The 27,571-nt window shown below is 38.6% G+C and overlaps 1 protein-coding gene across 8 annotated transcripts in view; it reads right to left on the reverse strand.

Annotated features, from left to right (window-relative positions):
• CAMK2D (calcium/calmodulin dependent protein kinase II delta) overlaps positions 1–27,571 on the reverse strand; it is a 147,380-nt gene that overhangs the window by 85,347 nt on the left and 34,462 nt on the right. For all 8 annotated transcript variants that reach the window (XM_044429102.1, XM_044429106.1, XM_044429104.1 and 5 more), the window contains exon 3: positions 5,769–5,828. In XM_044429102.1, the coding sequence (XP_044285037.1) occupies positions 5,769–5,828 (60 nt within the window). The remainder of the gene's footprint in view (positions 1–5,768; positions 5,829–27,571) is intronic.

Raw genomic sequence — 27,571 nt, forward strand, 5'->3', positions numbered from 1 at the left:
ATGTCTGGTTTATACGTAATAAGAAGCCTAGAATCTGCATCTTCAGTGATAGTGACTGAAAGAAAAGTGTCATTATTCTGCTGTATTAGATTTCACTGCAGGCCAAGAATGCAATACATTAAAAATCTTTCTGGAACAGAGGAATAAAAGCCAACATATGAGTCACCTCTTTGTATCAATGAGCTGAATACCAAAGGGGAACATGCTAGCCAAGTCTTTTCTTGTTGAGTTGTTCTATTTGCAAAGAAGTAAAGCAAAACAAAAACTTACTCCACTACTTTCACTATCTGTCTCTTTGCAACATCCATGTTAGAGAGTCAACATACTCACACAGTGGGTGTAATATGGACAATTATATGGCTGTTTTTTCTGGATTGAATCCCTTCTGAAGTGAGTGGGTTTATTAATAACAATTCGTGATAAAGTGCAGAATTCTTTCAGTGATCTTATAAACATTTATTTTTATTATACATTTACCCCATTATTCCTTCAAGGTGTTCAACCTAAGTTACTTTGTTTTTCCCTACCACCTGTCACCTATTTCTCACAACAGCCTCTTGAGACTGGTTGTCATCAAGAGAAAGGGGGGAGATAGAGAGAGAGGGGATGGAGAGAGAGACTAGGACACAGAGGGCCATAGCCGCATAGGGGTTTCAACCCTATTTTTCGTAGTCTAATACTCTAACCACTGCATCAGTGTTAATTGTTCATAGCCCTCCAAAACCTCATACAAAGGTTTTACCCAGCCTGCTACTCAGTGCCTTTAACTGGATATGCCAGGGCTTATACTGGGACCTTTCCATATGCTCTGAAAGAATCCTTCTTGACCTAGGACTGCAGGAAGGGAAACACTCTGTGGTCTCTGCCATCAGCCAGGGGACTAAGTACCAGTTGGAGATTCCACTGCTTGTTTCCAGGGAATCACATCACAGTGAAGGGAAGACCTGCCTGGCCCCTTCCATTTGTCAGAGAAGAAAAAGCTGTAGGAGCCTTGCTTTCTTCCTCCCTGTCAGAAGCTGTCCAAATAAGCACAGTGTACTAGAAAACCCTTGTCCACTCACAAAGACCTCTAAAAATTAGCAAGATAGAACTTTCATTAGCAGAAGCCATGTTGATTAATTCTCAGCAGGGCTTATTCTTCTATCTGTTTACTTTTTTATGCTTCTGACCAATTTACTAGGATCACACATATGCTCACTTGCCGGTAATTTTCCCAATCCATTCTGGATCCCTTCTTAAAACTGGCATTACATTGACCATTTTTCAGTCCTCTTGTACAAGAGGGGTAATCTTAGGACATGTGACATGTTTTATTAGGAGATCAGTGATTATTTATTTGGAAGATTTATATCCTGGCTTTTAGTTAAATTATCTCCAAGGCCATTTAATATACTGCAACAATAGGCAAAAACAATGTAGCAACCTCAACTCCTTAACTAGTGGAGTGAGAATCTGCTTCCAGTCATATTTGCAGTCTAAATATTCTTTCTGACAGGAAAGAGGAAAGTAAGGTTCCCATTCAATCAGTCATTGAAAGCATGTTCAGGGTGCCAATCAGGTAATGATTCATCATTGGGACTGTTACCACCTGAAAATATAAGGTACATGTTGCCTGCACAAATTCCTTGAAGCAAAGCATGTTCTAAGGTCAATAATAAATTGCTGAAGAAATGTATCAGTTTTCATAGTTAATTTCTTCTGTGCCTCTAAGCTGTAATCCCTACAAAAGTGCTGAAAGTTTGTTTTGGAGTTTCTGCATACTGTTTTTTTTAATAATCAAAACCCAAATGTAAATATTGTGCGGAAAAGAATGGGAAGCATGTAAGAAAATAACAAATGTATGTGGAAAAAACCAAAAAGGTGAGTATAAACATTCCAGGATTGTATTGCTACATTTTTATCAGGTCTTCTAGAAGCCAACCACATGGCATTGCTCTAAAGGAAGACCTGGTTGAATAACCTAGGTAGCAGAAATAATTGCTGGAGGGTCTATAGCTGGCTACTCTGAGCATGAGCTACATTTTAGAATATAGGGACAGCTGAGGCAAACTCTCAATGAGTTTCATGGCATTTATTCCAGTCTCTTTTGATATACCTTAAAAATACAGCTGCTTTATTTGAGCCTTTTTATCTAAGCCGTAAGTTGCACATTTGCTTTACTCAATGGCTGCAAGGTATCCATCCATATCCTGAATTACTCTGTAGTGAACCATCCTGCCATTTCCAATTAAGAGCTAACAAAAGCACTTGTTTAATATGTCCATGTAGTATTTGGAATAAAAACAGACAAATGGTAACTACAGAAGTGTGAAAACTGCTTCGGATTTTAAAAATGTGCTCAACCAAAGATAATTTAGGCATAGACAAGTGGTAAGCTATGCCACAGGAACATTAGTTCTGACAGTCACTCCCCAACCCACAGGAAAAATCAATAGATTGAAAACTCTGTTCCTCAAATGTTCAAACAAATTAAGTGTTCAAATGTGTCACAAAATTAATCAGACTCCTGGACCTGTAATTAGAGTCAGCAGACACATTTAGAAGTTGGCTGCAGCATTTCCTACCCTGCAGTAGCAAGACAAGAGAGGGTAAGTGTTGATGATCCCCAAGTTTGGCCTTGTTTAGACAATCAAGCTGCATTTACTACTTTCCCTGAGTCCTTAATTTAAACTAATGTAATACTAAGTGTAATATCTGAGTACAACAATCCATTGTCTACTTTAGGTGAACTAGAAATCCAAGGGTGGTTCAGCCACACCTCTTTGCCAAGAAGCATGACAAAATAATGCATGGAGGGGTAAATGGAACCAGTGCCTTCACTTCCTAGAATGGGAATCAAGGAATCATAAAATAGTAGAGCTGGAAGGGGCCAAGAAGGCCACTGGGTCCAACCCCCTGCTGTTGCAGTCACCATTTCACAGCATCCCACTCAGATGACTGTCCGGGTTTTTGTTTGATTGTTTTTAATGTCTGTAGTGTGGGAGATCCCACAACCTGTCTAGGCAACTGGTTCCACTTGCTCTGACAGTGAGGAAATGTTTTCTCATATCTAGCCTGAATCTGGGTTGGTGCAGCTTGAGTTGATTGTTATGTGTCCTATACTCTGGTATCAGTGAGAAGAGATCTTGACCTTCCTCTTTGTGACAACCTTTGAGATACTTATAGAAGGATATCATGAACATACCCAATTCTCTCAGTCTCTGCTCATAGAGCAGTGTTTCCAAACCCTGGATCATTTTTGGTGCCCTCCTCTGAACCCTTTCTAATTTTTCTGAATCTTTCTTAAATCTTGGTACCCAGAATGTAAGACATTAAAACAATTTAGAAACTATTAAATATCAACACCCTTTGAAATTCTTAGCACTATAATCCAAGGTAAAAAGCCTTGCTGTTGTCCACATAATTTCTTTTTGGATAAGGCAAATTTGAGTTAACAAGTAGTTGGTTCTTTTGTAACTTTATTAACTTTCTGATTTTTCCCCATATCCTTGCTAGCAAGCTTACTAATATACAAGGGATGTGAGATCACATTCCCTTGAAAAACAAGTTTAGTCTGTGCACCCTTATCGCTACTCCTTTGTCTTGTGCTTTTAATTTCATGCCTAGCTAGAACTCTAATGGCTTCTGTAATATGATCTTTTCCTCCTGTTGTTTCCCAACATTGACAACAATCTTCATAATTGAAAAACAGGCACTGGTGTTGCTGCTCTCTTCTAGTTATACAATTGACTCTTTCCTAAAGCAGATACGCTAGTAAAATGACCACATTTTCCTTTAATTCATTATGAAAACAGCAAGATTGTGAGTCCATTTGATCACGGACATCTTGTCAAAAAAGCTGTAATTCATACACATTCACCATCACTTGTTATTTGGATAGGTAATTAGGAAGAGGGAAAAAGGGAGTTTATGTACTTCACTGCATTTTTAAAGGCATCACTTTTTTAAAGCATAAATCTGCTCCAAAGAGAAAATGGAATAATGTTTTACCAGAGGCATTTACCATTTACAACAATGGTGAAATGTATTTCTACTTCAATTATATTAATTATTTCTACAGTTGCATCTATGTAAAAAGAGACATCTATGCAAATCTGTGCCCCCTTTTTGATGATACATAAGTGGTCATTTTAAAGAGGGCTGAACTTCTCTGACCTTGATACTCTGATCGTGCTCACTGTGCAGAGAGCCTCATGCACAGGTTCCCTCTCTGTGTGATTCCGTATGGACATTCCTTGCATACATGTTATATACATCTAGATTCTATATGCATAGACACAGCTGGTGTATGAAGGTCTGCGATGGAGATAGCACACACCATCCCCTTCGACTAACATGCATTCATTGTACATAGTTAAGAGACCATGTGAAAAGGGTTTGTGTGCTATTAGTTTGCACTGCAGCTATGCATGTCATTAGAAAGGCATTCCTAAACCCAATGGAAGCAGTATTGTATTGAACGTATAGTGTACTTTTTATTTTGCTTGAAATGATATATTGTTGCTATGATGTGATGTTAGACCTTCTGCAAATTATGTTTAAGCCTTTGTTATTACCAATGCAGGTAGCACAACAGTGTGTGTGTGCACATCAGGAAACTGATGTGACGATACAAAATATCTGCATGTATAAATGTATGCTGAGAATTTGAAATAAATTAAAAGAAGTTGTGTACTCTCCTCATTTTCTTCTCCTTTGGTGCAGCCATCGAGTTTTTGGAAGCTTTTACTTTCATTTTAATTATGGAATTTTGTGTCAAACTCTGGTTAATCTTAAATTTGATTTGTTTAAAATAAACTAATATTAAACTATAATATAAACTAGTTTATGAAGCTGGTTTGTTTCCAGAAGCCATTGGTAACATTAACCTCCATGCCACAATGTCGGGAGTGGAGGGGGAGATTATTTGGAGTCCCAGATCTGTAGTCCTCCAGCCATGGACCTGGAACTTCAAATGCAGACTCTCCACCCTTAGCGCCCTGCAGCCAGTACGTGCCAGCTGCATCTCTGACTTTGGAGAGGGCTAAAGTGATGAGCCAGGATGATGGGGATAAGATGAGGGAGACAGCTTCCGCTCCATCCAAATGGTGCTCCAACCTCCTCCCATTCCCATCCACGGTGCTTCATTTACACATAGCTTTCTAGATGGAATACAGTGTTTGAGGAAGGGGTAGAGGCCAGTGCCAGTGCTACTGCCATTGCCGCTGCTGCACCCCACACTCTGTATTGCATGTAATGACTCTCTTAGGGACTGTACATACATTAAGGGCAGATGACATAGGACTGTCCCTTCCCCAGTTTCTCTGTCACAACTGCAGTGGAGGAGAGCAGAGGGGGATAGCTCATGAAGGCTGTCTGTCTCCTTAGCTAGGTTTATTACTGTCACAATAAATCATGGTTTATCATGACTTCGGAATCCAAAATCAGCCGGCATCAGACAATGATATTAGAGAAGACCGGTGCAAACATTGCTTCAGCATCTTAATTTTTGGAGACTTAGAGACAGACAGACATTATTTTAAAAGCAACATTTTTTTTATTTTTAATGCATTGGAGGCACTCTCTCTTTCCCTATAAGGGCTTGATCAAGATAACCCAAGGCAGCTTACAAATTTATCCTCCCACCACCAATCCTTTTAGGTAGGTTATGCCAAAGGTCACCCAGTGGGTATCACTGCAGAGTGGGGAGGAGAACCTGGATGTCCAGAGTTCCAGTCCAACACTCTAAGCACTATGACAGACTGGCCATGTATTGTCCCCATTCTTACCAATGTTTGGGTGCTTCAAAAGGCGACAGATTCTAGCTTCTCTTTCCAATTTCTGGTGATCTACAAGAAATAAAAAGGTCAATAACTTTAGCAAGAATAGCCACTTCTGGTTGTCTTTTATTTGTTGTGAAGAAAAAACTAAACAAAACAGAAAGTGATACAATGTGAAATATGGTCTTAAAATGGCTTTGCATAACTGAACTTGTTGAGTAAGTAAAATGACTATAACTCTGAAATCAGAGTTTATGTGCCATCCTAACTTAGAAGAATTTATTGATCTCTCAACTATTTATTTATTCTTCAAGCCTGCAGTTTCTCAACTAATTTCTAAATTAAAACTGGCATACTGTAGTGCCTAAGTGTCAGAACTGGAACACTTTCTATTTCAAATCTTGCCTCAGTTGTGAAATTAGTATCTGGCATTTATGATTTGAATGGCAAAGGTAGTCCCTTAGAGTGGCTGCTTTCTCCTGTCCATGTCTTCTCCCCTAACCTCAATTATTCTTTGGGCTGTTGGAGCTAATTTTTCAGGATTGCTAAATGTGCATAGACTCTCTTCATGATGTACCTCAGCACATATACTATGTGAACCGAGGATAGTATAGGACACTGCGTGGGTCCATTCTTTCTCCACATGATCTTAATGGCATTGAGGGAATAACACCAATTAGGGCTGATAATTTGTAGTTAGTTTGCCCACTTTGAACATCACAATAAACCAATTATTGCACATCACGGATTTAGGAGTTAACTGGACCAAGGGAAGGCAGGAAAGAGTGTGCAAACCCGGACCCTAACCTAGATAGTCAAACCTTGATACAGCCATGACTTAGACTAATCAACCTTCCCCAACCTGTTGTCCTCTAGATGCTTTATTTATATACCGTCCAATGTTTCAGCCCAACTTCCATCTGAAAGGCAGTCTTTCATTTCACTTCAAATACTGATACTATTGTTAATGGCTTGATTTGAGTAGATCCTCACAGATGTCTGGAATCAAGACTACCTGGCCCTATAAAATATGTACATTCAATCTAAGTAAATACCACGACATATAAGGAAAGACTTAAATAACTGTGAGAGCAATAGGAGGACTGTATACCCTTGACCAGCAAATACTTGTGTGTGAGTTTATACCAATGCAACACTGAATATTTAGACTTCTGCATTATTCTTTAACAACCACAATTATTGGTCTGAATTAGTCCAGCACCGCCTCCCTCCCACTTTGTTTGCAATAGAGTACATACCACATCCCAGTGTACCTAAACGCTAAATATTTCTTTTAAGGGCCAAGCTATGTTAAAAGCTATCATTAAAAGTTTCTGAATGTCATCTAGACTAAAACTGGCCTAAAAAAAAAAAAGCATAAATCTTTTGAGGTTAGGCAAAAAAACCCCCGAAGCTCTTGACTTGGGCTGCAAGCCAACATGGGCTTCTGACATTGAGCCAGCTTGGAGTATATTATAGCTAGCAAAACAAAGGCTTCAAAGAGTGCTACAATTACTACGGATGGAGGGAATACTTTACAAGTGAATTATTTTCTGAACTTTAGCCTAATTTTCTGCTTGTCTGAGAATAGCTCATGATTTCCTCTGAGTCATCTGCTATTAAGCACTCATTCAGTTTTCAGTGGAAACTGGGGAGACTCGTGCCTTACATAAGCCATGTGGCCAGCCACAGCGGCAGCAGTGATTGGCAGCTTTGCTTGAAATATCACAGGTATGCAAGCCAGGTATCTCTGCCACTTCTACAATTATTGGGTGTAGGAAATACCAGATAGGTTCTGGTTTGGTACAGGTTCTGGAAACATGGGACCCACACAGTGGTATGCTATGGTCTTGAGCCAAAACAACATTAGAGACAATTCTGTTATTTGTTTCTGTGTGGTTTCATTTTCTTTTTTTAATTTTAATGCAAAAACAGTCTAGGCAGGCTGCAAGTTCAAGTGAGGGATGGGGGAGGGGGAGCACAGAAGCTGCTTAATACTCTTTCTCTACCCTGCATTTTTCATCTCAAAAGTTTCCTGTCCATGCCTTTCCTTCACCAGCCCCTCATGAACATGGGCTTATAGTCAGTCTTTTATTTTATTTTATTTTGAAAGGAAGTATATTTAGCCTTTCAACATTTCCATCATGTGATAACAAACAACAACACCAAAGCATGCTAAAAGTTAAATAACTATGTACACAATGCTTCATGACCCTAACCCTAACCCTAACCCTGAATTGTCTTTGGAGTCTCAAGTGGACTCAGTGACTAGGAGCACCTTTTATCAGCTCTGGCTGATTCACCAATAGCAGCCATCTGGATAGGCAGAGGCTGGCCATGGTTATCAATGTTCTGGTAACCTTTCATTTGGACTATAGTAGCATGCTCTATGTGGATCTGCCTTTGAAAATGGTCCGGAAACTTCAATTGATTCAGAATAGGGTGGTGTGCCCACTAATAAGGACTGGTCCACAAGGTCATATCAAGCCAGTCATGTATAGGCTCCACTGGCTACCAGTTGAAGTCCACACCCAAGTCAAAGTGCTTCTTCTAAACAGCTTAGGACCAGGATAACTGAAGGACTGCCTGCTTCCATATGTTCTATCTATTCATTAAGATCAGCTACAGAGGTCTTCTCAGGGAACATCCTCCTAAATAAATAAGAGGGTTGCAATCAGGAGAAGGACCTTTTCATTGGTTGCACACCATCTTTGGCATATGCTTCCCAAAGAAGCATACCTGACCCCAACTTTATTATCTTTCTGGCTCCAGGCAAAACCTTTTTATTCACCAGATATTTTAAAAATTAATAGTTGTAGAATTTTATATGTTTATATGTTTATAATATTGTATCACTACTGCTGTATTGTGGAGTTAAATTTTTTATACGGAGTTATTGCTGTTTGTATTTTTTGGTGTTGTATTCAGTGTTTTGTGTTTTATCTGGGTATTTCATTGTTGTATATGGGGTTTTAATGTATGTAATCTGCCAGAGAGCCCTTTGGGCTATTGAGGCAATATATAAATGCAATAAACAAACAAACAAACAAACACAGTGAAGGTCACTGTGAGGTATTTTAGCAGCAGATAAAAGAATTTACTTTGAATTGGCATTTTCAATGTTTATATGTTTGTTTCTAAACAAGCCATGCTGCTCATAATCATTTTTTAATTGTTAAATGGTATTTTAATTATTTTAGCATAAAATACTGGCACTAAGACATTATTAATTGTTTTATGGTTGAATTAATTGGTTTTTAAAAACATTTTGTAAACCATGAGATTTTTAATGAATGACAGTATAGAAAAGTTTTAAATAAATAAATACTTTACTAGAACACTCTGCAAGATATGTTGGCATATTAAAAAGGGTAATGAAATGCCCAATTTCTTATAAATCTTGAAGGTATTCCATTGTACTACAGAGTTAGCAGGCTTATGTAATACTTATAAAGAAATCCCTGCATTAAACAATCTTAAAAACAACAACCTCTGAACAATGACATTCACTTGGAGGTTAACTTACTCATACCAAGCCTGTACTTTATCTGATTTTGACAGGATACAGATCATAAATGTCAAGTCTGGTAAAATATTTCTAGATAATGAAAAGAAAAATAAACCATGACAAGAAGGGTGAAAAATCATCCTAGGTTCCTTTATCGTTTAGCAGCACCTAACCTCCCTACCCCCTCAAGGCAGGTCAGAAAACATATTTTTCTAGTATATTTTTACTTAAGAGATCTATGTTGATTTAAAATGATTTCATTCTATTATTTTAAATATAAAAATGTTATTTACATTCTGAAAGTGCATGGCATCTGCTATCTGGTGTTTCGGGTATGGACACGGTGATGATAAGCATGGCCCTTTGTGAAAGCCAGGACTTATGCAGAGAGTCATTTAACTATGGGGAAAGGGATCTGGAGCATGACTGTGACCTCTCTTCCTTACCTTAACATAATAGCTGAAACATTGAGATAATTGGTCATTCTGAACCAGCCATCAGGATGGAAAGAGCATACTGAACCAGAGGCATACTTAGGGGTGGTCCTAGAAATGTTTTCCATCTCAGAACAAAGTCCAAAATGGAGAAGAATTCACAGCTGCTCCACCTGCTACATCTGCAGAAATTTCCCTGCCAGGCCTCATGCAGCAGTCACACTCTCTTCCCTTTCCTTGAAGTTTCAGCAACATCACACACATAAGGAAGAGGGAGGTGAGGGGATTCCCCCCTCCACTTCCTTGACACATGTGACAGTGTGCTGGAGCACATGGGATGGTGGAAGAGGTAGCGCTCGCACTGCCTTTTGCAATACTCCCTCCCCTCTCCTCTTTTTGGACCTCCAATGCTATTTCTATTTCCAGTGCTTTTTTTTTTTTTTAAGAAAAAAGGTGCCGGAACTCATGAAATTATTTACCTTGCATACGTAGTCAATCACAGTACACACACCCACACATGTCAGTTGTGTAACGAAACATAACAGTTGCCACCCACAGTAAGCTCAGTGCGCAACCACACGACCAATCACAAGCTGAGCAGCACCATCACAACCAGTGCGGACGAAGTACACACGCATCAGATTCGACACACAAGCAGCCTGCATGCACCGTTTTAATGATTTTGCCGCTGACCTGCTACGCTTGACAGGGTGATTCAAATCCACGTGGACCAAACATCAAATTTTCAAAAGTTACTTTTAAAACTTGGGAAACCTGTCGAAAAAAGGTGCCGGAACTCCGTTCCGGTGCATTCTATGACAAAAAAAGCACTGTCTATTTCTATCAACAACCCAGAAGAAGGAAAAGGAAAGGGCAAGGTGTGTTGGAGGGGAAGAAGAATGGCAAACAATGATTTTTGGAGATCAGAGATGGAGGCAGATATGCAATTCTTCTGGGTCAGGGGAAAAAAGAGAGATTTATTTGTTTATTTTATTAAATTCAGGGGAAGTGATCTTGTATAATTTCTGACATAACCCATGATGGGCTTCAAATAACTTTCACCATGTTTTACTTATCATTGTTCAATTATTTTCATCAAGTCTAAGTACGTTCTACTCACTTGTACATCCTATACGATCATGCAGTATTTATCTCTACATGAATTGGTTTTTAAAATCTAGTTTTTGAGGAGAAATACCATTTCAAAACTGAGTGTTGAGAAGAAAGGAAGGGTTTGAGCTGAATCTACATCAGACATCCAAGATTCAGCTTCCCCTTGCCATTCCCTTCCTAATGACCCGAACACCAAAGTGCCACATCCATCTCTCCTTGACTGCAGCTTCACTCTTCAATACTGAAGACAGAAAGTTGGCTAGGGATCTACTACAGTCACTTTTTGAACAGATCACATGGACAATTGTTTGGGAAACTTTATTTATTTATTTAAACATTTCTGTGCCGCCCCATTCGCCGAAGCCTCGGGACGGCTCACAACATAAAATTAAAATATAATACATTCAAAATATACAGCAAATTAACAATATAAAATAAGTTGCCCTAGCCAGATAAAATAAGCAAATAATATTAACAATTAAAATGACGTTTAAATAAAAAGGTCTTTGCCTAGCGCCGAAAAACAAATAATGACGGCGCCAGGTGGACCTCTCTGGGGAGCGCATTCCATAGATTGGGCGCCACCGTAGAGAAAGCCCTCCTCCGAGTACCTACCCTCCTAATTTCTTTCACGGAGGGTTCCCGGAGAAGGGCCTCTCCCGCAGATCTCAAGGGGCGGGTGGGCGTATATGGATGTAAGCGCTCCTTCAGGTAACCAGGACTCAAGCTGTTTAGGGCTTTATAGGTCATCACCAACACCTTGAATTGGGCCCGGACTTCAATGGGAAGCCAGTGAAGCTGACGGAGGACTGGAGTCATGTGAACATAACGCCCAGTCCCCGTCAGCAGCCTGGCAGCTCTATTTTGAACCAATTGAAGTATCTGGACTGTCTTCAAGGGTAGCCCCACGTCAAGCGCGTTACAGAAGTCAAGGCGGGAAGTCACCAGCATGTGTGTCACTGTCGCCACCCTTAGGTTATCAAAAGCACTATGGAGAATTTCCATATGCTATGAAACTCTATAGCATTGTGATTTATAATCTGCTAGACATAATAAAATATGTGTTTGATTTGAATGTTGAGATTACTATGAAAGTGACTTCCATCTTGAATTCAAAACTACATATTCTTATAAACAAGAAGAGAGGATCAGGCTATAGCACTGTTGTTAAACAAACTTTTTTCCTTGAAAGGTATAAAATACCCACAATATAGCCAACTTCTTTTTTCATTTCATTTCATTCTTTTTTTCATTTTTTCATTTCCATTTTTTCAGTTTTCATTTCCATTGGGAATAATCTGATGCAGTCCATTCAAGCAGCAGCCCCATTATACAATAAACAATTAGTTTATTTAAAATGTGTAGGCAAGCATCCAAAGATTACTTCAGGGATGCTCCAATTTTCTTTTTCAGAGTCAATGACATTTCACAGAGTGGCCATTTTTAGACTTCAATTATTGGAGAATTCAAAAGCAGCTTGATTATTCACACCACAGCATGCAGTTCTCAAGACTTTCTGTCCAGAAAGCTGTACTGCTCACATTGTTTCAAATGGAAAGAAAAGACCCTTTGATCCCAACCATCCAACCTTCCATAAGTTCAATGCTGGAGAACACTGTTTCCTGGAATTCTCACAAATAACACAGTTTCTCAAAGCGAATACTTCAACAAACATCACTTTCTCCTAGGGAAACATTTGAAATTGTCTTCTTTATTTACTCCTTTATCCAGGGTGCAGGGGGTGTTAGCATTCAGAAAGTAAGCTACTGTTCTAATATATCAATTACTACTAAGGTTAAGAATAAGTGTTTTCTTCTTCAGTGAAGACCAATCTTCCTAATGTTTCCTGTTTTTAAGTACTTGTCAGGTACCTATTATTGCTAGGACAACTTTCCCATAGATATTGCAAAGACATAATGGGAATTTGCATGTGATAATGGGATGCCACAACAAGAGCCAATTTTCTTTAATGGGTCACTGAATGAATACATCAACAGACCCCAAATTAGGGCACACAACAGGCCTCAAGTTATTTTTATGCATTGGTACCACATAGGGGAATTTCTATTCAACCAGCCTTTGCAAAAACAAGGCTAAGCAAAATGTATTCATTTACTCTGAGCCATTCTGCATGGGATGGGGACAAGGAGGGAGCACCTGTTGATTCAGACATTAATTACAGGCATGCAGAACTTCCCACTCCCAAATAATCCCAAAACCTGAATGAAGAAGATGATAGGGCTCTCTCCCTTTTACTATATGCAACTCCCACAAGAGGTGCTGAGATGGAACCTGTATTAATCTAAAAGAAGCAACACGTTTCATATTTTTACATCATAGCTAGGGCATAAAGAGCCTAGAAATCCTGTAATCCTGGTTATATTCATCTTTATTACCACCTGTGAAGGTGGCCACTAGTTCCACCCCAGTTTAATGAAAGGAAATTGAGGCAGATAGAAATGAGGCTCAAAGCCACTTCTGTCATAGTGAAACACTGATATAAAATCAAGTCTTCCAGGTTAAATATCTGTTGAAATGTGTTAAGGGTTTGTAAACATAGCAGTAATTAACAACAGGTTAAGTATTAAGACTTCAAAATTATGAAAAACACCAAGCCACAGTGAGAATTCACTCATGCTCATATTTCATTTAAGTGTTGCTATTATGTTGGGCAACATCCAGTTCCTCGGGCACTTCTGCCACACCAGAGGTCTAGGAAGCAACACCAAGGGAGGGAGAGTTCCCAGTACAGCAATTTTGGTACAGCTGCCACTCTCATAGACTCTCAAGACACACAGAACTTTCGCCATAGGAATGCAGGAATGGAGTGACACACCACCCGATCCATAGAGTATAATGAGCAGCCATGAACAATTTCAGCTTACATGGAAGGATCCAGTGGTGTGGCTCTCTAATCTCTGAAAGCAGGAAACAAAGCAGAATTACATGTTATAGGAGAATTTGGACTGGGGGTCAGGAATGAAGCAGGAGAATGACTCATAGGATTCTGTGAAGCCAGTCATCTGTTTATTGAGATATATGTTTCAGACAACTGATCAGATGACTGTACACATGGACATCACCAGATGACCAATATAGAAATCAAATAGACTATGTAACTGGAGGTATAAGAAGGAAATTCTGTATACTAACTGCCAAAACAAGACCAGCAGGTTATGGTGATGACCATGAACTATTAATATCAAAAATCAGAGTCAAGTTCAAAAGGATCACTAAGAGAAGCATGATCCCAAAATACAACTTCAGTAACATTCCTGAGGAATTTAAAGTCCACATAAAGAACAGACTTGTATTACTGAACTCAATTGACTGTGGGCTGAAACCAGAGACATTATTAAGGAAGAATGCCAAAAGACAGTTCCTGTAGCCAAAAACACAGAGAAAAAGCCTAGATGGATGACAGAAGAAACTTTCACAATTGCCAAAGGCAGGCAGGAAGCAAAGGCAAAAGGTGACAGAAATAGGGTCAGAATACTGAATGCAGCTTTTCAGCAACTTTCATGTAAAGATAAAAAGAACTACCACATGACCAGTGCAAAGAAATAGAAGAGAACTTTCTAATCCTCAAGAAAGGAGATGCTAAGCAGTGTGGCAACTACATTAATTCCCCATGGAAGCAAAGTGATGCTCAAAGTTTTACAACAAATAATTTTACCCTATATAAAGCAAGAAATGCCTGATGTTCAAGCTAGATTCCAAAATGAAAAAAAACCACTAAAAATATATGGTAAATATATATTGGCTATTGGAGTGCACCACAGAATTTCAGAGGAAGATCAGTCTACGCTCTACAGACTAAAGCAAACCTTTAACTGTGTAGACCGTAAGAAGTTCTTCTTAGGTATTTACTTATAAAAATAAAAAAGAATCTATGGATATTTCTGAAAGAAATGGACGTGCCTCAATACTTGACTGTCTTGATGCACAACCTGTTTCATGAAGAACAGGACAGAATATTGTCATTAAATTCCATTTATACCCAACCTTTCCTTCCCTTGTGAGTAACCCAAGGTTACTTACATAGTTTCATTTTAATCTCACAACAACCCTATGAGGTAGGTTAGGCTGTGAGTGAATCACTGGCCCTACGTCAGCGAGCTTCATGGCTGACTGGGGACAAGAACCCAGATGGCCTAGACCCCCAGCCCAACATTCTAACCACCATACCACACTAGCCATCAGTACGGAGAAACAGAATATAGGGAAACAGAACGATTTCATACAGCTTCAAGCAAAGTGGTTCTTCTGTATGAAAAACTGGATTAGGATCAAAGGAAGAGTGAAAATTAGTAGAAAATCTATCAATAAAATATGCAGGTGATACCATATCAATTTAAATATGAGACTGCAACCAAGAAATTTGAAGACAGAGACTTGGAAAGACAGCAATCAAAAAACTAGAAAAGATCATCAAGTGTAATGAGGTTGCATTGGAGACTAAGGCCAAAATCACCTGTGCTATTGCATTACTGATCATTATGTATGGGTGTGACAGCTGGGCAGTGAAGAAACCAGACAGGAGGAAAATTGAGGCATTCAAAGCATGGTGCTAAAGAAGAGTTTTGTGAATACCACAGAATGCCAACAAATCAAGCCAGAACTTACTGTGGAACCAAAAGTGACAAAACTGAAGCTGTAGTGCTTCAGGCACATCATGAGAAGGCAAGGATCACTAGAACAGATGATAATCTTAGGTAAAGTCAAAAACAGAAGTAAAAAAGGACTAACTATGGGATGGATCAACTTCATAAAGGAGGCTACATCCTTGAGTTTGTAAGAGCTGACCAGGGCCATCAAGGACTGGACAGTTTGGAGGGCATTCATTCATAGGGTTCCCATAAATTGGAGACAATCTGACAGCATGTAACAGCAGCGAAGGTTTAAATCTCCTCATCCCAGACACAACAATACCAATCAAAATCAGGGCTTTGTGTGTTTACAGGATACTAGAAAGATCTAGGGTGTGCATTTTTGCTATGCAAGTTTTACAGAATGTTTAGTTTGGACCTAAATCATGGAGTGAACATATATGCATAGAAAAGACTACCTGTTCCAAAGGTTCATCCTCCATATACATGGAAGTTGATAAAGAAAGTGAAGAGGGGTATAACTGGCAGGTTAGTCCTTGCATTTTCCCTACCCTCACATGTTCATTTCCCCTAGCGTACAATGCCAAAGACTATATTCTCACCTATGTTCTATCATGTGACTGTTGGTATCAACTAAAATTATCTTCACTCTTGTGAAGATACTTGTACTTTCTTTAACCTGTTGTGTCTATTTGCCTTGTGATAGTTTTAATTACAGTTTATACTTTATTCACACTTCAAGGAAGATCCAAATTCCAGTTCACAAAACACTAATGCAATTTCCAGTTCCAGAAATAACATCAGAGCAAAAAGATGGTTCATGGTGACATTGATTCTAAAAATAACTTGCACAGATGAAAACGTGAGGCCAGCATTCCTAATTATTCCTTCCAGCAGATTCTACAAATTATGTGTTTTTGCTTATCATGTATCATAGCCAAGGGATTCTTTATAGATTTTAACTGTGCCTTCATTGACTGGTACTGTTTGCTGGAGTACGGATCATTTCACTTGACAATGAAACCTTTAGAAGGCTGAGATTACCCTTGTGACTACCGAGTCCCACGACTACTAGGTTATACACTGCATAAGGAAAATGGTTGTGGAAAAGAACCTAAAACCTGCAGGGAACAGAAGATAAATACTGAAAAGAGAAGTCCTTGGAGGTTATGCATCTTGGCAGGAAAACTTTGTTTCCTTCTCTCATATGTGTACTAGCTTGGTGCATGTTTATTAGGCACACATTTATACATTACTTATACATTCTAGACTCAAGCCTTGGTATTCAAAGAATATTGCAGGGCTGAAACCTGGCTCAGAATAAAACCTCTTCATAACAAACAGTTGACATCCCCTTCACTTACACACACACCACACTGGTGCGGGGGTGGGGGAGAATATCCTAGCAGAAGAATATTTCTACTACATTCAATGAACAGTTTATTTTTTAACAGCCCCCCTCCCCTGCAGACACAAATCTATTGCAATAGTATATTTATAAGAGCTACAAAGTGCCCAGCAACTAAACCTTACAAGCTTGTACTCTTAAACATGACCAATTTATTCTACAGAAAGACAGTACCTGGTTCATCTTTTTGCAAGACACCACTGCAATGGACCCTGAGTGTAGCAAAAATAATTTAAAGTGCCTTTTGCCCTACCCTGTATTTCTTTGTTTGTTTGCTTAAACCTTTTGTATGCCGTCCCTTATGCATGGTATCTCATGATGGCATACAATCATTAAAACAACCACAATAAAACAGCAATCTTAACATAATAAATAACAATCAATCAAACAATATAAATTAAATAAGTTAAATAAAAGAGACTGTTAAACATTAAAATTTAAATTAGTTTTTAAAATAATAAAAATGTTTTAACCTGGCACCAAAAAGAATATAAACTTGTGTGGATGCCAATATTTGATGTGAAACTGAAAATACAGAAAGCTAGTTCCAGCTTCACAGCCTTGGGCAATTAGGCCTGGGGCAAGTAGTGACAGACAGGTTAATTTAAATCCCAGATTTTTCTGTTCCCTGGAGTAGACACATGTAGCCTATACTACTGAAGCTATACTGCAATTCAAGTTACCATTCCACAAGTTACCAGTACCCAGCAGGCAACCAACACCATTCACATAAAATGGAAGGAGCTGAAAGGGCAATTTAGAAGAAGACTGAGACAGAACATTGAGTTTTTATTCCAAACAAATAGATGAATCATGCCAGAAAGCTAAGAAGTAACATTTGTTGAGATCTAAAACCACTTTGCCACCAAAGAAGAAGCAATGTCTTGAAAATATAAGGCAAATATTACACTTGAATGGTTCAGCTCATGTCTTTGAGGCAGATTGGGCCTGTTCAAAGTATAAATCCAATTTATTGTTCTTTCCTATTGCCTAGTAATTTATAACTAGTTCATAATGGGCATGGACAAACTACAAAACGCAAAAGATGTTCAGAGCATGTCCAGTGGGTCATGCTATGATTTCTCATAGGATGAAAAGGGCTGAGAAAAATATTTAAGAAAAACTACACTGTATACTACTTTTAGTGCACAGCACATAGTAGGCATTCCTTTTGATCTAATGCACACACAAAATTGTTTCCAAAAAGACTGTACAAACAGTAAAATTGGCTGACATATCTAACCACAGCAAAATCTGCAGGGGAGAAAAACTAACAAAACCTGTCAAACCACTAGAAGTCACTCATCACACTTTAAAATCTTATAAATAAGCCATTTATTTTCCTTTTCTAACTTCAAACTGGCATTAACCATCCTCAAGCTGGTCTCTCCTGCGTTGCCAAGCTCAGATAAATCCACTAAGCCACTTTCTGAATGAAAGCCATAGCACCTACTGCTATGATTTTTATAATGGAAGAATGTGATGCAGTTGACTAAACCTTAACATAGCAGCATAACCATAGCACTGTAATGCTATAGCCTTCACTAAAACTGTAGTCCTTTGCAGAGAACATGTACTATAAATTACAAATCACTGGAGTTAAACATATCTCTTATTATGATCAACCTACATTCACAGTACAGTTATGTGAGTTTGGAATCATGCAGAACTCTTTCTTGATTTAGCACTGCAAACATCCCTTCGCATTGGCCTTGCTTCAATGCTAGTAGTCCAAATGCAAAGAAAAGTTATCAAGTGTTGCTTTTCTTGGCATTGAGGGAAAATCTTGATGAACTGAGCAATCCAGGGCATGCCTACACAGAAGTACCATTGAGTTACAGTGAGACTTACTCCCTCATATGTTTGTATAATATCACAGCTTAAATCTCTATCAGGCTGCAGGCACAGAAGTAGGACCAATAAACAGATGGCAACTCAGACCTCATGCTCAGTTTTAAAGATAAAATAAAGCTTTCTTCTAGCTGGGTCATAATTTTGGTGCAGAACATCCAATTTATTGCTGAATAAACTATAGCTTCATAATGAAAATTGATACTACATATTTAATACTGTGTTTTTCTATAGTAGTGAAGAAGGATTCACTTTGACGAAAGATGTACAGAGTTCTAAACTCTGTTGTAGCTGCTTTTTATTGTCTAGCATATTACAAATTGGGAGAATAAGTTACCTTCCCTAAGATATGAAAGAACTTCTGCCAGACACACACTTAAAAATAGTGAATCCATAAAGAATAAACATAATGGAAAATAAACTAAGAGCATAATCCATTGCATGCTTAAACAGAAAAAAGGTCATAAAACATCCCCTAGCCAACATGGAAGCTAGGTGGCTAAAGAATGTTGAGAGAAATTGAATTTTTTTTCTGATTAAACAAACCCTAGATGGCCAACCTATGCTAAGAATTACAGAAAATCTTTCTTGTAAAACAACTCACTTAAAAAAATTGGATCATTGAACAAAGTGTGCTATTTCTAACTGGCATTTCTTAAAATGAACCAGACTTTATACATTTCATGGGCTTTATAATATAACATTGCTTATTGCAAACATTCTAAATAAATTTTGATAAATTATAATTGGTTCAATCCTGTTCTCAAATTCTGTCACTTGTGTTATCACTGTTGGTGTTGTTCAATTGCCTGATTCAAGGAAATCAATGTAGTATCAGAGAAACTAGGCAAATTCTCTCTCTCTTTCTTTTTCATTTTGTTAGAGCAATACGGGCAAGATCCTCTACTGGATTCTTCAAGGCTGCTTTACCTGGACATCTGCCCAGGACCTGGTTAAGTATTTTTGGCCTTATGATCTGATTTTCTACTGTGACAGTGAACAACACTGAATAAGCTTCAGGGATTGAAACTTGAGTCTTTCCATCCAAAACAGGAACCTTTGCCAATTAACCTGAGCCCTCTAGATACATTGGTATCACTCTTATTGATCTTTATGTTGAATGTATGATAAATTAGCTACCTGTCCAAGAAACAGTGCATAGAAATACCATTGAAAACACTGATAAAGAATATATTTCTTCTCTTGCCATCTGTATGTGTGGGAATTTATGGAGGATTTCCTCTCTCCACTATTTCTTTATGAGGAAACTGCTCCCTCACTGAACAATCACACCTACGGATTGCTTATTTGTAGCAAACATTTATACTTCTGGGCCTAGGAACTCTATTTTGCTATAATTCAGGAGGTCAACAGGCTGGCTCTTTCCCACTACCATCGATTCAGTTAGAATACTTTAAATTCCTGTAACAGTTTTTAGGGTTTAAGAGAAAGGCTTAGATATGAGATGTCAACAATAGAAGATACAAGTTGAGCAATCAAACATGTAATTTATTAAAAGGATATTTGTACATTCCAATATTTCCTTTGGGATTTTAAAAAATATTATTCAGTTCTTCAAGACTCAGGAGACAAAGAGGTGGATACAAGCCTCTGAGGGCTTCTTTTTCCCTAGGCCAAATTCCCTATCCTTCAGCACTGGCCAAATATTTCTATAACCTGGTCCATCATTGTTGTGAAGATACCCACTGGCAGCCAATTGCCTTCTAGTATTGGCTGCTTCAATAATGTATCAAAGCATTAACTGGCTGCTTGTATAACCTCCTTCTTACAAATTCTCAGGGGCAGCCTCTTGGCATAGCAGAGACACCTGCTCCCTATTCCTGATAATGCACAAATCAGTAGGTAGAACTTTCATTGGTTAAATCATGCAATCATTGACACATAACCAGGACTGAGGAAAAACCCTCTTTTCTAGAAATCAGTATGTGCATCCTTGAAATGTAGCTGACATTGACCAGGCACCAGTCTAGAGAAAACTAGCTGGCACTTGACAGATAAAAGCAGCTCATACAAAGGGAAATTCACACCAGCCCACCACATCCTCCTTCTCTTCTATGTAATAGCATCCCAGAGCATCTGCTTTGGTATGCAAGTGGGGAAGATCACACTATTATAACCTTTTAACTTTTGTAACCTATTGGCAAATGTTAACTGTGTTATGTGTAACCCTCTATTGATCAATGTATAAAAGGGCCAACTGAGGACTGCTCAGGTGTACCCTTTGGAATGATTTGTTGATAGCCAGTTATTCGCAATAATAAATCCTTTAACAGAAAACTTTCCCCTGTTGTTTATTTGGGCATACTCACACCAGGGCACGGGCCATTTGGTCAACATTGATCTTTACCAGTCACATACGAATATGACAGAATAGCTATTGAGTTCTGCTTTAGTTTTCTCCTAGTCCTTTTCAAACACCACACACCAACAAGGAGACCTGCTCCCTGTCTCGCCACAGACTGACTTCCTCCCTATCAACTGACATACCTTAGCTGTCATTTCCCAACCTAGCTAGTATGACAACCAGTAAGAATGAAATTTACCTAATCCAGGCCCCGTCACTCTCTCGTCTTCTTCAGAATTCACTCAGCAGTTACTATATAGGTCTTTAGACATAATGAAACCTCACTGTATACCGTACTTTCACTGAAACCACACAAAACACATATCACAAAAGCACAATAGTTTTATACAGGTACTTCTTCACAGTGTCCCTCCATTTCACATGCCAATTATGTCCTGTGTTGTCTAAAAGTGTGGGAAAGGGAAAGGCTTCAAAACAGCCAGACCCCTACAACAAGCCATGGGTTCTTGGATCATTTCAGAGCTGTCTCTGCCATGCACTTTGCCTAACTTGGACAACATGGAAAAATGCATTACAAGGGTAGTTAGGCAAATGATGCACCAGACAAATGATGCAGGAAAGCCACTGTGGCTTCTTTTCCCTCATGATCATGCCAAGCCAGCCTCTGCGTGTGTGTGTGTTTGTGCGTGTGTGGGTGTCCGGTTTTTACACTTCAGCCATAAATGATATATAATGAATATCATTATTACATATGCAGGCTCTCTCACAACTGGAGACCTCCAAGAAGCCACTGGACACCCATCTGTTAGGAATGCTTTAACTTGGAGTCCTCCAACTCTACTATGACATGTTTCTATTTTATTATAAATGTCTGCTAATTTTATCAAGGCTTCTATCTAATCTTATTTACTAGGGAGTAAGCTGGTATTTCCCGCTGAAAAACTTGTTAGGGGGTTGCACTGCTCTTTTTTCAGAAATATTGTCCTTGACCCTGCATCTCTCTCTCTCTCTCTCTCTCTGCTTTTTTATGAGCAAAAGCATTATTTAAGGGCTACTCTGAAGCAGTTATTTTGTTGACACATTTATGCATGTATTCACAAATCTTTCAAATTACAGGATGTTCTAACATTCCCCAGAACTTAGACCAGCCCTTCCCAACCTGGTGTCCCCCACGTGTTTTGGCCAAGGGTCAAGAATGCTCCAAGTTTTGGTCAGTTCTGTTTCAGTTCTTTATACTGTAAGATTCTTCTTAATTTTCTTCAGTCACCACATAACCTTACCCAGACTTCAGTTTGTGAAAATCGCATCATTGTTGTGTATTTGACTCTGTTTTCAAATGTTTATGTATATGAATGAATGAGTCTGTGAGTGGTAGTTAATAGCACTATATCTAAAGGACAAATTCAGAATAAATGCTGTTGATGGAACAATGCTAGATTTAAAAGGGAGTAACTTAAACATTGTGAAGCCAGCTCAGAAACTATGGATTAACTTAGTACATTCAAAGTAAATTCTTAAATACTGGAGAGTTTTCCAGTGGTCACCCCATTAAATCTTCAGAGTTAACCATCACTACTGCCTATTTCCAGAACCATCTGTTGTCTAGCAACCAGGCATCCAATGGCAGGATGGCCACTTGACAGCACTGCACTGAAACTACTCCACATAAAGAATGCTTCATCTTAGGCCAAGAATAATTCTTTTTTCAAATGAATTCCCTGAAGTGCTTCTTTGATTTTATCACTTTTCAGTTAGGGTTAACTGCAGACAAATTCAAGAGAATTAACATGCCAGCATCTATAAAGAATGAAGCAGAGACAAATGAAGAGTCTTTTCAAATTCGGTTGTGGAAGAGTGCATTAGTGATAATGCGAATTGGCATATGTTAATGACATTCCATTGATGAAGCTATCAACGAGTAGATAACAGAACAAAAGACACCTGGCAATCTGCAAAACAGGGACAGAGCAGATTTCATAAAATCTGTGCATACCTAACTCTGGGTTGTCATTACATGTGAGCTAGGGCATTAAGTGATATAAAAATATTATTAATAAAAATAAGTAATACCAGTAAGATAAGATGGTGCTCCCATTTTCTCTTTCAGGTGTAAAACCACCCTCCATTCTTGTGCCCAATACAACAGTCCTTCTTAACCAAGGTTCCCAAAATCTTTCAAACTCTGGATTCCAATCCTGAATAAGCTGAAATAAAAACAAGTCTGCTAGGGAAGGAAGTGTGTCAGTAGAACTGGGGAGGCCAATTTCTAGCACAGGGAATGGCTCTTGATTTGATCTCTACAATTGGAAGGGAGCCAGAATTGCATCCACACTATACCAGTTAGTCTTGAGACATCTTAAAAACGTACACATATATTGCAGCATGAATTATTTAATAGGCTATAAGCTGCTGCACTGCCAGTTGAACTTTACTAGCAAAACAAAAACAAAAACAAAGAAAGGTTGTTAGTTTATCTGCGTATGCTTTATTCTTAACTGACCTAATTTTCTTTTCTGTATGAAGATCTCTTTCTTACTCTCTCGCACTCTCTCTCTCTGATAACAGAACTTAATATTAATACAGGAAACAGGTTGTTTGTAAAGCTGTCACAAAACCATGTTTAAAACAAGTTGAAACATCAATCCGTATTGCTTTTGAAGAGTTCTGAGGAGGGGTAGAGATGTTTTCTGAATATCCATACACACTGCCTGGAAGCAAAAATTTAGCAGCAATCAATTAAGTTGACAGGTAAAAGTGCTCCAATGTGACATGGCTGTGGTACGATAATGAAAATGAACTAAATCACTTTGGGAGAGATATTGGAAGTTGTGTGTCAGTATGCATTTGAACATTCACAAAAGCACCAAACCAAAATCTGCACAAAGCCTTACACATTACAATATAGGAAAGAAAACTGAGCTCCAAAATGAGTTGAGCAGATTCCATTGCCTCAGGAAGTACAGTATGCACCTAGGAAATCCAGAGCGAAATGATGTGTGGGTCATTGGACAGCAAATGAACACATGCAAGTGCATCTCCTCAGATTCATCATAGCCCCTTGGGGATTATCCCTTTGATGGCCATCACTACACAGTTGCTACACCTCCAAGCCCCTACAGACTCTGAATATCCAATTCAAGTTTAAATATACTGGTTTACTCATTTTGTGGCTGCAGGGTCAGGAGAGCTCTTGAATTTAAATTTCTACATTCCTGAGAAAGAAATGCAATGTTTGAATGTGGGAGGGGCAGAATTGTGGGGGCCCTTAATGAAATCCAAAGGCCTTTCACATCACCTGCTATCTTTTTAGAGCAGCAGTGAAATCCCTTAGGGAAGAGGAGGACTAAAGGCAAAAGAAGTCCTTTCCCCCTTTCCTCTGAAGAAATTCTTCCCACAAGGTCTGAACAGAACTGCAGGGTTCCTGGTTCCAGGCCAGCTGGAGCCTTAGGAGAATTCTTAGTTTTGAGATAAACCACAACATTGTATTACAGGTTCCACATGCATTAAAAGCTAAAACAAATTCTAGAAATAGGTCTTAGAACTGACACACAAGCAGTTTCTTTTGCATACTGGAATTTTGCCAAAGTAAAAGAAGACAAGAAAATGAATTTTGGAAGGTAGTTTCAGAAAGTACACAATGTCCTCAAAAACGCACCTACCCATTATTGTATCTTTAAATGCCTTCATTGGCACAGAATCAAGGAAATATGCGTAAGTGTTGTGAGGAACAAGACACACAAAAAAGGATAAAAGTCCATAATGATAAACTATCACACTGGGGTTTGCAGAAATATGGTATTGTGCAATGCAGTCTCTCAGGTATGACACCACATGCTTGCTCATTAGATGCAACTCAGGAAGTCAGTAGACAATGAGACTGCTGAGTAAAAATGAAAGAAAAAAAAGTATTTACTGTCCCATTCACAGAGTCACTACCACCCACCTTATCCTTCTGGGCTGCTCTGAGCTTGCTTTCCTTTGTGGTTTCTTATTTAGAAGACTTTACTTTTGCCTGATCCGACTAAATACCCTAGCTCACTATTTCTGGGTATCTCTCATTCACACCTCCTAGGTGTTTAAAATGATGCTTTAAAGAGTGTAAATGAAAGGAGGGATCCGAGTCAGGACTGAAGGCAATCTGATTTTTTTTTTTCAACAAACCTGGACACTTGCCTTACTACCAACAGCGTAAATAAACTTTCCCAACCTGGTTCACTCCAAAAGCATTGGACTACAAAAGCTATCATCAACATACACAGGCAAGGGTTTATTAGTGTGCTCGTCTAGTAGCCCAATTGGCTCCAGTGGAAGGGTGCTGTAATTCAGTAATCACAAGAGGAATACTACTGATGTATTTTCAGAAATTTGTCCATTTGTGGTGGGGAAACTAAGATGGCCTGGGATTTGCCTTAATAAGTAGAACATAAAGTTCCATACATATTACAGGACTGCATGTCATTACTGCAGCCTTCCCCACCTGGTACCCTTTAGATATGTTGAATTTCTACTCCCATCATCCTCAGCCAACATGAAATAAGTTTGTCATAGAAGTCAGATAGCCATCAAACACTTACATGTAAATACTTAACTGTGGCATGAATTTCTATGTAAAATTGAGATTTGTCATTCCACAGTGATTCACAACTTGATTCAGAAGAAACAATTTTGTTCTAACCTTCTCTTGTATAGATAAAATAATTAGCAGATGAGATACTGTGTCATTTAATTGACCTTGGGTATACAATGACTCAACTTTCTAATTACTGCACCTGTCAGACTCTAAAATTTAAACTTGACTTTCCAACACTTTAAAAACCTTTAAAAGTTTATAATACTTTAATACAATAGTAGAGTATGGATAAATATATACATTGCCATATGTGTATTTAATGCAATCTTTACCATAGTTTGCTAGAATACCTGCTGCAACGCAGCTGGAGGGTTTTTAAAATCCAAAATGAATTTAGTTAATGCATATTCTATATGTACATGTGAACATGCATAATCACAGTCTGATGACACCCATGGGCACCTTGATGAATATCAAACCCCTCCATAGGGTTGACATGTTGGTCAACCTGGTGAGCATAAAGTATCCTCACATAGCCCTACAACAGATGTGTGTTAACAGGAATATTTTGACTTTTAACTTTCACATAATCCATACTCACAGGGTTTACATGACATGCCAATCTCTGAGTGGGTGTTGCATATTCAAAACTGCAGTCATATACATCTTGCATGCACTTGTAGCCTCACTGTGGGTTAAAATACACACAGTGGACTGTTGCGCCATGTGGACAGCCTGATTCTTCTGACTGTACATCAAAGGAAAAGTTTGGTAATGCAGAAAAATTGACTTGCTAGGAAGCTTGTCCCAGATTTCTGATAAATTCATTGTGTAAAACCTAATAGGCCTCCAAGAAACCACTGAGTACCTGAGAAAAGAGCTGGAAAACCCCAGTTCCATCCTATGACTGGAAAAGCAATGCTAACAACAATTCAAGTTCATTTATTTATATTTGATTTCTTTTCTCTAGAAAATGGTAATTCAGATATAGACTTTTTAAAAATCTATATGTTCCAAGCAAATTCCTATCAATATTAAAGTATCCCAACTTATCTTGAAGAAGCAAAATTTTAGAAACTATGCATATCTTTGAATAAAATAAACATATGAGCTCTCTCACCCCAATAACCTTCTGAAGTAATTAACAGTGGAAAAGCACAGTTTCCCAAAATATATTAACATTTAGGAGTACAAAAACATTTTGGATAAAATCCTGTAGAATTTTGGCTAATGGGAAGAATAGAAATCTAATAAACAAACAAACAGTCTTCAAAGGCTTCCAAAAACCCTCATTGTCCTGCACAGCAATTTTACCTCCTATTCCTTTTTCAGAAAAAACAACAAGTCTCCTAAGCTTGTCTAGCTCACTTACAGGAGATGGGGACAGGCAACGAAGAGGCCATAGACTATCTTAGATCCTAGCCTCTGCTCTTCATTCCTTTCCCTACCCCCCAAAATGCCCCTACCTGTGACCTTGGGAAGAAGTTGGCATGGTTCTTTTGGTGACAGCTGTAAGGAAGGATCCAATGCCAGATTCTCCCTCCTGAGGTTCTAAGAGTGACAGCAGCCTCAAGCAGAATTCAAAATATCCTATTATCCCTGAGGCACCTTACCACAGGACTACCCTCTTAAATGCCATGACTTCTAATAATATTTTAGATTTATTTTTGTTTTAAATGCAACTAAATTGCAGACACAATTCCAGTTGTGGCTTTATTACTTTAGTCCAGAAGAATTGTTCTTGAACCAAGTTGATTTATTCCATAGAGAGGTCTATGTATGAAGCTAGATTAAAGAACAATTTCCATAGAAAATGCTACTTGAAGTAACGTGCCTCACATTGGGAAAATCTCCCACACTGAAAACATTGGGAACTTTGCTGGCTGGGGAAGATGGGAGTTATAGTCTGACACATTTGGAAAGCAGGAAATGGGAGTAGGCTGTTTTACATCAACATATGTGACCACAATATATTTGGCTGGAGAAAGTTCC

This window comes from Varanus komodoensis, unplaced genomic scaffold (genome assembly GCF_004798865.1).
Source record: "Varanus komodoensis strain SLA01 unplaced genomic scaffold, ASM479886v1 scaffold2, whole genome shotgun sequence".
Classification (NCBI taxonomy): Eukaryota; Metazoa; Chordata; class Lepidosauria; order Squamata; family Varanidae; genus Varanus; species Varanus komodoensis.